This window comes from Dromiciops gliroides, chromosome 1 (assembly GCF_019393635.1).
Source record: "Dromiciops gliroides isolate mDroGli1 chromosome 1, mDroGli1.pri, whole genome shotgun sequence".
In the NCBI taxonomy this organism is placed as follows: Eukaryota; Metazoa; Chordata; class Mammalia; order Microbiotheria; family Microbiotheriidae; genus Dromiciops; species Dromiciops gliroides.
Window position 1 is genome coordinate 685,291,190 of NC_057861.1, and position 14,737 is coordinate 685,305,926.

General features: G+C 38.9%; 1 protein-coding gene across 1 annotated transcript in view; it reads left to right on the forward strand.

Annotated features, from left to right (window-relative positions):
* ABCA13 (ATP binding cassette subfamily A member 13) overlaps positions 1-14,737 on the forward strand; it is a 506,393-nt gene that overhangs the window by 190,084 nt on the left and 301,572 nt on the right. Inside the window, exons 27-28 of the mRNA XM_044001141.1 lie at positions 11,437-11,550; positions 14,599-14,689. Of these exons, the coding sequence (XP_043857076.1) occupies positions 11,437-11,550; positions 14,599-14,689 (205 nt within the window). The remainder of the gene's footprint in view (positions 1-11,436; positions 11,551-14,598; positions 14,690-14,737) is intronic.

The window sequence follows — 14,737 nt, forward strand, 5'->3', positions numbered from 1 at the left end:
CTACAAGGCAGAAATGCTGCATGGGCTTGGGCTCCAAACTGAGGCTGAGCTCAAGTTTTTAAAGACAAATCTTCAAAGCAAAGGGGTTAGTTTTTGATAGGTTAAAGCTAAGGAGGGAATGGATGAGTATTATCTCAACTTTGAGAATACAATACAAGTAAGTTACTGATTACCTAGGGGAATGAAGGTATGTTTGTCTATTCCTTTTGATCACCAATAGAGTAGCTTCCCTATGTATGATATGATTATGGATTTGAGTCAGAATGGACTCTGAGGATGGGGTTTGGAAGGTACCCAGCCCTGCCCCAGTATAGTTTGTTTAGAAGTTTATTGCTTGTCAAATTCTCACTGTCTCCTTTAAGTTTTATTGCCAATTAACAGTATTTTTACTTCTGCTCAGTCTCCCCACTTGTTAGCTACATATTAATTTTGTCTGCAATCCATCATGTGTCAGAACCCCAGTCAGTGGGTCAGGGAGTTTGCCCACCAATTCAATACTCGGGACTCAAGAAGAAAGGACGGGACTCGGCATAGGATGCAGCAATTGAGTTGAGACCAGATGTTAAGTGACATTGTTTTTTTTTTTCTCAGAGTGGAATCCCCTTGACCCTAGGGTCCCAACAATGGATTATTCTTTTCTTCCCAACATAACCGAAGATAAATTTTAACCCTGTCATCCTTATCTTTAGAGACAGGGGCCTGGAGAGGGGAGTCAGTGGGAACTGTGAGATCTGAAACATCTGACTCTCACTCCCCTGTTTCCTTTTCCTTTGGTTTGACCTTGTTCCCCCTCCCCTTTTCCCCCTTGTTCCTGGAACACGTATGCATGTCTCCATACATTGATCACGAGCTGAACACGCACCCTGGGTGAGACAGGATTGGATGTTAGATTGTGAGCTCATCCACCCCAGGTGTACGTGGGGACAGTCCTTTTCAAGATTACTATAAAAGCCTAGAGGATTGGGCATATCTTTGCAAGACTTCAATGTGTAATTGGGTTTTGCCCGTCCTCATGAGGATGTAATAAATCTGTCTCTGCTTGACTTGGTGGTCTCCTCAAGTTATTTGGGTAAACTGAGGCAGTTTGCTCCATACACCTACAAGAGGGCTGTCCCCTTTACCTGTGCAGCCCCCTTCTGGCATGTACCCAATTTGGGGTAGGAGAGGTTTGTCACATTTCCCTGGGTATCCTCAGCTTTTCAGTAGTGGAGGTAGATGAATTCTTTAACAGGGTCCTGGCCTGGGGGTCTGAAAACGTGGCTTTGATACTATAAAAATGGTTAACATTTTTGTAACTTTACATATATTATCTTATTTTGTCATCACATCAACTTGGGTAGCTAGGTAATATTATTGTCATCATTTTACGGATGAAGAAATAGGCTGAAAAAAGTGAAGCGATTTGACAAGGGTCGCATAGGGTGAATCTGAAATGTATTGAATCCAGATCTTCCACGCTGCAGGTTCCAGGTCACATTCACTATGACTTGCTTATTTTAGTACAAAACTAAGCTCTGCCACTTTCTAGCCATAGGATCCTGGGCAAATCATTTGATTTTTCCGAACTTCAGTCTGTGTACTCAATCAAATGAGGATATTGGCCCAACAATCTCCAAGGTTACTTTTTCTTTTTTTTTTTTTAGTGAGGCAATTGGGGTTAAGTGACTTGCCCAGGGTCACACAGCTAGTAAGTGTGTGTTAAGTGTCTGAGGTCAGATTTGAACTCAGGTCCTCCTGACTCCAGGGCAGGCGCTCTATCCACTACACCATCTAGCTGCCCTTCCAAGGTTACTTTTAGCAGTAAAAATCAAGGATTGTATAGGTTCGTTCCCCAGCTAAGACTGAGTGTCCACTAAACTATTATAAAAAATTGCATCTCTGGGAGAGGAGTCAGGGCCCTTGGGATGCTTTTTTGCCCCTTCCTGTTAGCCTCCTGAGTGAGTAAGAGAGACTTGCTTTCTCCCTCAGGACCACACCCAGATAGTAGCCAGTCTTGGCAAACTCTGGGTGGGGTCTGAATTCTTTGGATTGATTACCATAGCTAGAGTTATTGTCCTGAATCCAGGGGACTTTCAGTCAGTCTTTCTGACCTGATGTAATCCACCTTTAATTATGTGAACCAATTAGATTTCATTGATGTATGTATAATGCCCCACCTCATTGAAAAGGGATAAAAAACCTGGACAAGGTAGCTAGGGGTTCTTTTGAGAACTTGAGAAGATAAGGAGATGCTTGGTCAATCCCTTACTGGTAGACACTGATAATAATAACCGTACCCAAAACTTCAGTCTATAGTAATAATAATAATAATAATAACAATAACAATTATTATTATTAGTGAGGCAATTGGGGTTAAGTGACTTGCCCAGGGTCATACAGCTAGTAAGTGTGTGTTAAGTGTCTGAGGCTGGATTTGAACTCAGGTACTCCTGACTCCAGGGCCCGTGCTCTATCCCCTGTGCCACCTAGCTGCCCCTATAGTAATTATTTTAACTGCCACAAACACAACCGACTACTCCTCTGTACAAACATTCAAATCTATGTGAGCTAGTGCCAGGCAAATCTCCTAGCTTAGGAAATTTCTAGATAGATTGTTTATGCTTTTAAATCAACTAATTACTTAGCATTTATTAAGCATTATGTTCCTGGCACTGTGGTAGGATCTATTATTGTAGAATTACAGATGTGATTACTGAAAATTCAATTAAATTATTTTAATTAAGTATAAAATAAATATTTTAATTAAATATACATCTATTACTCTACTTTCAAGTATGAATTGTTTAATTTTGTCTTTGTGTCCCTGGAACTATTGAGGGTCTTTGAGCATAAAAATGATATAATCCAAGTGACCCTTTAGGAATATGGAAGATAGCGTGGTAGAGTTACAAGGGTAATGGATTTGTAATCACAAGACCTAAGTCAAAATTTTGGTTTGGCCATTTATAATTTGTGTCACTTTTGTCCATCACTTCACTCTAGGTTTTATTTTCTTTATTTGTAAAAGGAGGCTGGGGGCAGTGGGCTAGATTCAAGTCAGATTTTGTTGTTGTTTAGTTGTTCGGTCTGACTTTACTGACCCCACAGACCATACATAACATACTAGGCCTTTCTCTCTTGCAATATCTCGCAAAGCTGTCCAGTTTGATGTTCAGTGTTTCCCTAAAACTCTGTATCCATCTCATCCATTTATTAAGTATCAGAGAGGCATCAGAGAACAATGGATAGAGAATTACTCTTGAAATTCTTCCTGGCCTGAGTTTAAATTCTACCTATGCAACATACAGGCTTGGTTATTGTGGGCAATTCATTTAAACTCTCTCTATTCTAGACAACTTTCCAAGTATAAATTATGGAGAAGGGACAGCTCATCTGTGATTTCCCTATAACAGTGAAACAAAGATTCAGTCCCAATTCCTTTATTAAGAACCTACTTGGGGCGGGGGCGCAGCTAGGTGGTACAGTAGACAAAGCACTGGCCCTGGATTCAGGAGGACCTGAGTTCAAATCCGGCCTCAGACACTTGAAACTTACTAGCTGTGTGACCCTGGGCAAGTCACTTAACCCTCATTGCCCTGCCGAAAAAAAAGAAAAAAAGAACCTACTGGGGGCAGCTAGGTGGCGCAGTGGATAAAGCACCAGCCCTGGATTGAGGAGGACCTGAATTCAAATCAGACACTTGTCACTCATTAACTGTGAGACCCTGGGCAAATCGCTTAACCCTCATTGCCCCACAACAAAAACCAAAAACCAAAAGAACCTACTGTATGCAAGGCAAGGATGATATAAAACAGAAAGCAGATAGGCCATACAGTGGAGAAGCAGTTATTCTGAATTCTGTGGTCCCATCCAGCTCTAAATCTTAAGATCTTACAAAGTTTAAGATTGTCAATATGTAGGATGTTTTGAGAAAGAAGAACTAGAAAATGATTGTAAAAGTCCAGGCATAAGTTTGATTAAAAAAAAAAAAGAGCAACTGAGTTGGTCTAAGTGGGAAGGATTAGAAGCGCATACAAAATATGTCCTGTGGCTCTATTAACGTATTAAATCTGGAATTATAGGATGCGAGGTAATGTCACGTACTGGTAAGAACATGGGAATTGGAGACAGAGGGACTTTGGATTTGGGCTCTGTTACTTAATCTGTGTGACCTTGGACAATTTATTTGATGTTCCTTAATCTCAGTTTCATTAGCTGTCAGATGAGATGGTTTAGCTAGATTATTTGTAATATTTCTTCAAACTTTTGCTCCTATAGTAGAATAAAAGGAAGAAGAGCTATTAGAGATTTTAAGGAACTAAACAGCTACATGTGGGGTGGAGCAGGAGTAAAGGGGAACACTAAAAAGAGGTAGTAAAATATGAAAGATGACTCCTTGCTTTTGAACCTAGAAAAGAACAGATGAGGAGCAGGCTGGCAGAGAGTAACATGAAATTTCAGTTTAGACTTTTTTTTTGAGATGTCCACTGTGACATTGAAGTGGGAATATTCAGTCAGCAATCAGAAAGGTGAAACTGGAGTTTAGGAGAGGGGTAATGATTTATTATGTTAATTAAGGAATTTGCTTAGAGGGGACAGTTGTAGCAGTGAGAGTGTATGAGACCTCTGAGGGAAGAGAAGGAGCAGTGCAAGGTATAATATTTCTCCCTCACTATGTCATTTCCATTTAAAATATTCATCAATTATATTGAAAATTTCTTTTGATGTGGCATTGACATCAACAAGCTTGCAAAGTATCAGATCTTTCTTAATATCACCTTCAACAACATAGCATACGTGTGTAATCAGATGAACATCTTTAACTGCATCTGTTGTTTCATCTACTTACAATGAACAATAAGATTTTAGTTTCTTAGTTAATTGATCACAAAGGTCTTCTGACAGATGGGCAATTCTCATCAGAGTGTTTGCAAGTGGAATGATTGGAAAGTACTTTGCATACAATTCAGGAAGCATCTTTTAAAACATATCAATAGATTTAGCTAGAACCATCAATTGTATCATCTATTAAATTCAACCTTTAGTGTAACAGGCATTTTTAAAAGTTTATTTTGCTTGTTAAAATTCTGGTTTGTTTTTTTTTTCCTGGAAAAATGCTATTGTTTTGTCAACATATTGTGTATGTTCATTTTCAAGATGTCAGCTTATTTAAATCTCATGTTATATGTAGGTAAAACACTCATACAGAGAATTTCAATAGCAGTACTTGTAAATCCCACAGATAAATATAATGAATTACTTTTCTGAATTTGGACATTTTACTTTATGTTTTTATTTCTTACGATGCCTCTGTTGTTTTTAGTTATATCACTTTGGGCTGTCAGGAGATTTTCTGCTTAAATCAGTTATGCTTTTATCCATCATGAAAGGGGGGTTATTTTACTTTAAAAATTAGAGCCCGTAAAACATTTATGACAAATTTAAATGTCAAATATTTACCCACAGTCATTCTTGAATTGATTTAAGGTTCTTTTGAAAGTTATAGAGTTTTTTTTTGGGGGGGGGTAACATATTGTACTTAAAATGAATGACATTGACAAATATAACAGCTCTTGTAGCACTTTTGTCTTTACCAAATGATCATCTAACTTTGAGTCACACACACAAATATAGCAAGCAGCACAGAGACACAACTTCTCTATATCAGTAGTCTACTCTAATTTGGGCATTGGTGGATTTTTTTCCTATGACAATATTTGACACACTCAAATTCAATGCCATTTTTGCTCATTCTATAAAGAAATGGGGCCATATCCACTGTCAGTTGGATTCACTTCTGCTAGTCTTTCTTGTTTTAAGATGCTACACCAAGTTGGAAAGTCTGTAAGTGCTGGCCTGGTCATCAACTGTTAGGGAGAGCCAGCCTGGCCTAACTAAGCTTAGAAAGGTTAACACTGCACCCCCTCCCCCCCAACCAGTTCTTTTTTTTTTTTTAATTTTTAAAATTAATTTTTTTTTTTTTAGCGAGGCAATTGGGGTTAAGTGACTTGCCCAGGGTCACACAGCTAGCAAGTGTTAAGTGTCTGAGGCTGGATTTGAACTCAGGTCCTCCCGACTCCAAGGCCAGTGCTCTATCCACTGTGCCACCTAGCTGCCCCTACCAATTCTTTATGACAACAGGAACTCACAAAGATTGACTGTACAAATGTATCAGGGTGATTTGCATTTGTCAGTGGTACCTATGCCTATGAAATTATAGATCATAGAACAAAAACAATAAACCACATCGCTATAGTGTATTAAAAGATTACAAAGTGTTTTCTCACAACATGGCTATGATAGAGGTGACACAAATATAATATTGAACATGAGAAGACTGAGATTCAAAGAGGTTGTGACTTGCCCGCTTTCACAAAACTAATAAATAGTGAAGCTGAAATTTAAACCTAGGGCTCCCCATTCTCTACACCTGCTACAACCCCTCTCATGAAGTATTGGATTGTATACATTTAGATGTTCAGGGATCCAGGCATCATCAGTTTTCAATTTTCTAAATATCGTCCATTTTAGAGTCAGAAAAGACCTAAAGAGACCTCTCTGTCTTGAGGGAGGTAAAGTGAGAACATCCTAATTTTAGGATCTCATAGTTGGAAGGGAACTCAGAAGCCACATAGTCCAACTCACACTTATACAGGATTCCCCTTTAGTGACATCCCTCACAATTGGTCATTCATCCTTTGAAAACCTCTAAAGAATCTTCACTCAGGCCTACAAGGATGAAGGGACTTGATCAAAGTCACACACCCGGAGGAGGGAGAGACTAGAACCTACTCTGATGTCCTCTAGTACAGTATTTTTTCTCCTTGGTTCAGTGTGCTAAAGATGAATCAAAATGTATTCAAATTACTTGGTAATGTATATTTCAGTGACCCCTAGAATAATGACTTGTCGGCTTCAGTGGCACAAATACTTCCAGTTGGCATTTAAAGCCCTACACAATTAGTTCCAATGTATTTTTTTCCAGATATTTCTCATTACTTCCCCTCATATACTCTCCATTCCAAAGCAAATGGCTGACTCATTATTCCCTTTCCATGACATTGCATCTCCTGCCCCCTGTACCTTTGTGTTGGCTGTCCTCTGTGACTGGCATGCTCTCATTCACCTACAGTTCAAGCACTAAGGCTTCATGAGGCCTTTTCCTGACACATCTTTCCTCCCTCCCCCATTTATTAGCACTCTGCTTTGAAATTATTTGTATTATTTTGCATATATTTTTATTACTAAGGCAGCAGAAATCTGTCTTTAGAATGAGGAAGTCCTGGATTCAAGTTCTCTTTTTGACATGTAATTGCTTGTGCAATTCTGGACAAGTCACTTAACATCAGCATCCCAGACAAATCTTTCAGATTATAATTCCTAGAGCATGTGAGCACCTGCATTGAGAGGGGTTTCTATCTTTACTAGGAGTTTACAGGTGCTAGCAGACGTCCAGGGTTCCTTCTCTCTGCAAATGTATTTATTTATCTGTATACATGTCATACCCTGCCCCCGCTCCCCACTGCAGAATATAAGTTCTTTGGTAGCAAGGACTATTTTCATGTTTATCTTTAAATGCCCAGTACCTGCAAGGGCTTGGCACATAACTGATGCTTTAAAAATGCCCATTGAATTGAACCAAACAGGTATTTGGGGGAAGGTATTGTTTTGTGGATTACTTTTACACTGAACAAATGATTCATAAGATCAAGTTTTATCAGGTACCATGTCTGAACCAGGGGAAGAATCCATGATTCCAATAGGATGGCCAATCAGGTTACTCATTCCTTGCATATCCAAACTTTATTAGTATATAATTTTGTTAAATGAAGCAAACAAACTGGAATTATTACAATTGTTTCATGTGAGCATTGATTTTACTTTTTTTCTTTTGAAAACTGCTGACATTTTACAATGGTTTTATCATGGACAGAGTCAACACAATAGATGCACTGTCTTAGTCTGCTTGAAAAGAGCTCCATCAACTTATGGAGCTTCGAGATAGCTTATAAAAATAGATGTCAGACTCACTCAATGATCACCAAACAGATGGCTTTATTAGAAAACAAGAAGAAGCTGCTATATTATCAATGTAGACTTAGAGAATAAAGTAATAGAGCAGGCTTTGTTCTTTATGCCTATGGTAAGGCAGAAAGAAGTTAGCCTCAGATGTTGGAAAATACACTCAGTGTGCACACTGAATCATTTGAAATTACAATAATTTAATCATTAGACTCCCCCTGGGAACCAGTCATCTTCATTTCTATTCCTGGTCCCTTCCATCACTTGTGATATGACCATAGGCATAAAGAATAATTTGTCAAAATTCATATATCAACTGAGTGCTCAAGTTGGTGGTGGAATCCCTGGCTTGTTATTTTGTATCCTATTCTCTTCCATTACTTTCTTTTATCTAGCACAGGTCGTGGCTTCAAGATGAGGAGTCAGTGACCTTGAGTAATTGAGCTTCTTTCCATTTTACAATGCCCCACTGGCAGCTCCACGGCTATATATATTCCTTAGCTAATACAAATCATGAGAGAAGATACTGGAGGCAAACAATAAATTGCATTTATTAATTTTTTTTTACAGAGCATCAAAAAGTATTTTAAATTAATTTTGTTTTGCTAAAACTTCAACTTTTGCTCTTCTGTCAAAGTGGTATATTTCCTCTTTTTTTGAATTATACAAATGGATAATGTTCAATGATATGCACCCCAGTTTTTAAGTTTTCTTTCTTCTCCTTTGCCCCTCTCTTAATTTATGCAAATAATAGAATAATGTTAAGATCAGATAGAATCTTATTACAAACAGAAAGCTTGAATGCTGATTTATGTGAGGTTGATGAACACTTGTCTCTGTTTCTCTGAGGCTCAAGGATGATAAGAAATAGAAATCTAGTGCCAAGGATCATGACTGTAACGATTGGAATGGCGCCACCTGCTGGATACTTACTGTAGAAGAGTTCTGCCCGTGAAGCGAAGGTCTTTGAGGGCAAGACCAGGAGTCTTTTCTTTGGCGGGAGGAAGTGACGCAGACTAGTGGGAGGAGGAAGGAAGAGACTGGCGCTGACTCTGGGGCTCTTTTCCTCTGGACTCTGGCGGAGAAGGGAGCTAGAAATGTGCTCTCCCTTTAATAGATAGGAATCTAGGCCTTTCTCTCTCTCTCTTTACCAAATTCTTATTCTCCTTAATAAATGCTTAAAAGTCTAACTCTTGCTAAAGCTTATAATTTATTGGCAACCACTCACTAGATATTTTAGACAGTTTAGCTAGAATTTTAGCCCTTAATATGACCATATAATCAAGATGACAGCAGAGTACAATAGAAGGAATCAGAGGATTGAGATTCAAATTTTGTCTCTGATACCTTACTTACTATATGACCTTATCAAGTTCCTTAATTTCCCTAATTAATTATAAAATGAAAAGATTGGTTTAGGTAGCCTCAGATGTCCCTTTCCATTCTATAACCCTATCATAACCTGGGTTCAACTATTACCTTAGACACTTACCAGGTATGGTACTGGATTTAACCCATTTCTTCATCCAAAAAATAGGTAAAATCACAGGATTGCTATGAGGAACAAATGAGATAAAGTACAGTAAATAAACTCCTTTGCAGACCTTAAAACATGTCTGCTATTACCCTGGAGTTCCGAAATTTTTTCTCACTTATAGAAATTGGTCTATGCCAGGTGGCTCCATGATTCAAGCCCACCATTAAAGTACTTCCTCAGGGAGATAGGTGTAAAGAAGTAAGTGTTATTTGAGGTTTTTATGCTTCAGCGCACTGGCCTGGGGCTCCACCCACTGGTTGTAGGTTGCCAGGGCTCTGGCACCTCACGTCATCATCACTCGCTGACACCTACATGGGCCTGGAAAAATTATAATGATTGGAAGCCTAGTGAGGGTAGTCATGTGACTGTCAGAGTGGCCATCCCATTGGCTGGGGCTGTGTGGGGGTGTTTCTAGGTTTGGGGGAGGAGAATTGGGCATTCTAGGTGGAAGCTGGAAAGCGACAGGCATTCTGCTGCGTATTTTCAGCTGATTCCTGGGCAGTGGTATTTTTTCAGGTATTATAATTTCCCTTTCCCCATTTTGTTTCCTTTCCCTTGATCCTACTGTTTGTGTTTTTTTTTTAAAGTTCATTCTTGTTAAAATAAATCTTGTTCTGTTTTGAGGGAAGCTGCTGGTTTCCTTCCTTGCCCCAATATTGCAGCGAGCCTCTTAGCTAACACTCCCCAATTAAAAATTGGTCCTCACATAGGGCATATTTTCTGCATGAGTTTCATAGTATACCAGGTGGGCTGGTACTTAGTTAATAGTTGAATAAACTGGAGAATCCCAAGAGGCTTCTTTCATCTGCATGGAATGGTCTTGGGCTTGGGGTGGTAGTGTCTCCTGGCTATTGGGCCAGATGTGAACTCTTGTTCTCGGTCTTCAAATTGTCTGGAGAAGACGACAAGAATTATCTAGACTATGTTAATTTACCTTTTGCTCTCTAATACTTGGTTTAACCAATATTTATGTTGTTTGTCCTTCATTCTTGAAGAGGCTCATGACATTGGGAGGTGATGTCATGATTTGCAGTGAATTGGATTTAAGTGAGGGAGGGCTGTGCTAAATCACTAACCTCACTCTCTCCCCCAGAGCCATTGGGTTCCAGTGGCAAGATATATATATCAGGATGACTGGAGATGGCCCTGGATGTTCAAGGCAATTGAACTCTAATTCTTGAAATGTACTCCTTTTTTCAGGCACTTAGGTGGCTTCAGTGAATAGACTACTGGATCTGGAGTCAGAAAGACTCCTGAGTTCAAATGTAGCCTCGGATCCTTACTATCTGTGTGACCTTGGACAAATCATATAACCCTGTTTATCTCGGTCACTTATCTATAAAATGAGCTAGGGAAGGAAATGGCAAACCACTCTAGTATCTTTGGTAAGAAAATCCCAAAATAGGGTTGTAAAGAGTGGGATGTGACTGAAACTACTGAACATCAACAAATGCTGTCTCATCTATATTTGTTGAAATTTTCTTCTTGCAAAGTTCTGTTCAGGTGACACTTCTTTCATGATACCTTACATGATATCCTCACTTGAAAGTTTTCCCTTTCCTCAAGGATATCCCTTTTATTTCTATTAAATTTACCCTATATCACACTTATTTTTATACATCATTCACCTCTATTGAATGATTAGCTTCTTGAATTGGGGCAGGGGCTATTTTTTTATATCATAGTATCCCTAATTTTGAGCCCAGCACTTTGCACAATAATAAGTGCTTAATAAATACTTCTTGAATTGAACCGAATCATGACACCAATGTCAATGATAATTCTTTACATCCTCTATATTTATAAATACAATACTGAAACATAAGGATCTCTTAAGATTTCCTGAGGCATGGTTTGCTTCTTTGGGGTTAATCCTAAAACTGTGTTTTGCTTTGCAGGCGAATTACACCTTTGTCTTTGTGGACAAGCTGAAGATTGCTTTTGAAGCAATGTTGAAAATGTCCAGTATCTTTCAGAAAGGTGGAAATGCACAAATGATTAAACATCTCCAGGTTAGTTGTGATTTATTGCGGGTACACAACAATTTGCTAGGAAATATCTGAAATGTCAATATGGTCTTTGAAAAAGAACTAAGGGGAGGACCTGAATTCAAATCTGGCCCCAGATACTTGACACTTACTACCTGTGTGACCCTGGGCAAGTCACTTAACCCTCATTGCCTTGCAAAAAAAAAAAAAGAAAAAGAACTAAGGGATACACTGTGGTGCAGTGGAAAGAACATGAGATTTAGCGTCAAAGGAACTGGGTTTGCATCCTCCAGCTCTTCTGTTTACTATGTGTGTCACCTTGGACAAGTCACTCTCCCTCTTGGGTGTCTATTGCCTCATCTGAAAATTAAGTCTTTCGGACTAGGTAACTATTAAGGTTGCTTCAAGCTCTAAATTTATGATTTTTTTATATTCTCTCAACTAGAAATCTATAGTACTGGAGAGAAACTTTGTACTTATTGGTGATTTTCATATAATTGGAATCACTTTCTTTTAAGTAGCTCTTCTGTGGAAAGGATCATGGGTAAGAATCCCCAGGATTAAAACTCGATAAATTCAAACCTGGCTTTGTGTACTTTGTTTGATTTTCAGCTTTTCTGTCTATTTTTAAGGGATAGGAGCCAGTATAAATTCAGAAAAAAATACACTAGGATCAAGCAATCATAAGTTCATGTAAAATGAAATTCACCAGTCCTAAACTAAATTATTTTTAACTTCTAAGCAATTTCACTTAGCTAAAGCCCACCACGCTTACTTTGTTTCCTGTTCTGTGCTGAAGCATTAGGTCTCTGATGCTAAAGGGAATGGAATCTTCTCCTCCCCCTTCTTCTGCTTATTTGTCATTAGGTCACCTTAGAGGGTTGGGTACAGCTTTTATTCTGTTCTACAATCTCAGTCTCACTCTTGCTCAATCGGAAAACAATACCATGAAAGTGTTTGAGGCATTTTACCAACTTTTCCCCTGTATCACTAGTTTTCTAGCTTCTCCTTTATGTAACAAAGGGAAAACAAGGAAAGTTCAAAAAGTGTGTTTTCTGGGGCAGCTAGGTGGTGCAGTGGATAAAGCACTGGCCCTGGATTCAGGAGGTTCTGAGTTCAAATGTGACCTCAGACACTTGACACTTACTAGCTATGTGACCCTGGGCAAGTCACTTAACCCCCATTGCCCTGCAAAAAAAAAAATTAAATGAAAATAAAAAGTGTGTTTTCCTATCACGTTAAAATTAAAATACAACTCACTGCTACTCCAGAAGCCCAAAGAGACAAAGTTCAATATCCCAAGCACTCAAAAGCAGTGTCAGTTTGAAACTTAGAGCAAGTTCAACGTTAAAAGCAGGAGTAAAATGACAACTATGAATTCTAGGACCACATTTCTACTAAAGGGAAGGTCACACCTGACCTAGAGGAACCATTTTTTTTTTTTTTTTAGTGAGGCAATTGGGGTTAAGTGACTTGCTCAGAGTCACACAGCTATAAGCGTTAAGTGTCTGAGGCCGGACCTGAACTCAGGTACTCCTGACTCCAGGGCCGGTGCTCTATCTACTGCACCACCTAGCTGCCCTAGAGGAACCATTTTTATCCACTAGTAAGTGTGCTTATATAGTCCTGAAGTATTCTTTCTTTCTTTCTCTCTTTTTTGTTTGAGGCAATTGGGGATAAGTGACTTGCCCAGGGTCACACAGCCAGTGTTAAGTGTCTGAGGCTGGATTTGAACTCAGGTCCTCCTGAATCCAGGGCCGGTGCTCTATCCACTGCGCCACCTACCTGCCCTGAAGTATTCTTATAGAGGGGGACAGTTGTTAACATGCAGGTTATAGCTATCAAGGAATTTATGTGCATATTAAATAGGAAGGCCCTGGGGGACATTTGTATTGATCACTTACCTGGGAAGAAGCAGGGGCTATAAGTTATTTTTCTCTACCTTTTCAAAGTCTAATACTATGACATGTTCTTGACCATATTTATTCTTGCTTGGATTATTTACCCTTCAATTTTAAGGCAATAGAGGCCTACCTCTTTCTTACCTTAAGGATATAATGATGATGATGATAACAGAACTCTTGTTTAGATTATTTCCCCCTCATTTTTGAGATAACAGAGCCGCACATCAGTCTTAAAATAATAGTGCAACAATAATTATTATCATTAATATGGTATTTTAAGGTTTGAAAAATGCTTTAGGTATATTATTTCATTTTGTCCTCAGAACAACTCTGTAAAATAGATGCTTCTCTAAATGCAATTATATAAAGACAGGCACACATGTGTGTTTAATGAATATATATGCACACACGTGTATGCACATACATATGGACATACACACATGTATGTATGTATGTACACTCATGCATACCAGGAATTGGTGGGGTGTATGAAGTATTCAAGGAGTTGTAGCACCTCTGGCATGAGGGTTTGTTGAACCCTTTTCAGGAGTATTCATCCTCTTTTCATGTATATCTGGTACTTAACTCTCACCTGTAGCTCCAAGAATCTGTAGCCTGTGTAATGGCCACACCCCAGAAAGTTTACTGGCAGATGGGCTAAACTAGGTTGAGCTTATCTGACAGGTCTCAAACATGTATGTTGGTGAGTTATAGGGGTGTCTTCCCCAAGAATGTGAAGACTTCCCTTGGTGGAATGGTGAATGGGAACAATTTGCTAAAGCAGGCACTATGGAATGCTTAGTTTGGTCAGACACCAAAGATGCCAAGGCCATCCACTGCATGCCAGGCCTTCACCACAGTCATCCTAACTTTTGTCTTACCATTGGACTTTGATGACTCTGGAAGAGAAAGTGAGCCTGGCAACTTTGTCCAACTCTACCTCAGTTAAATCCAATTTGCATGTGAGTTAAGACATCACCTGGTGATGTCAATTGGTCCTCTTCTAACAGGAAGGGCAACCACCACCACCACCACCACCACCACCACCACCAGCAATATCAATTGGAGATCACTTTGAAGAAACTCCATATATGATTGCCAACTTATAATTTATAGCTAAAGAAAATATTGTAGGTTCTTTCTATTAAAATTAAATTTTTAATTTTAGGAAGTCCTGAGAAATACATTTATCAAAACCTTTATAGAAAGCCAATTGCAGATTGATGTGGAAAAATTCGCTGAAAAGCTACAGAACTATGGTAAGTATGTTTTTGCATATGTTATGGCTTATATGGAAATTGACTCAG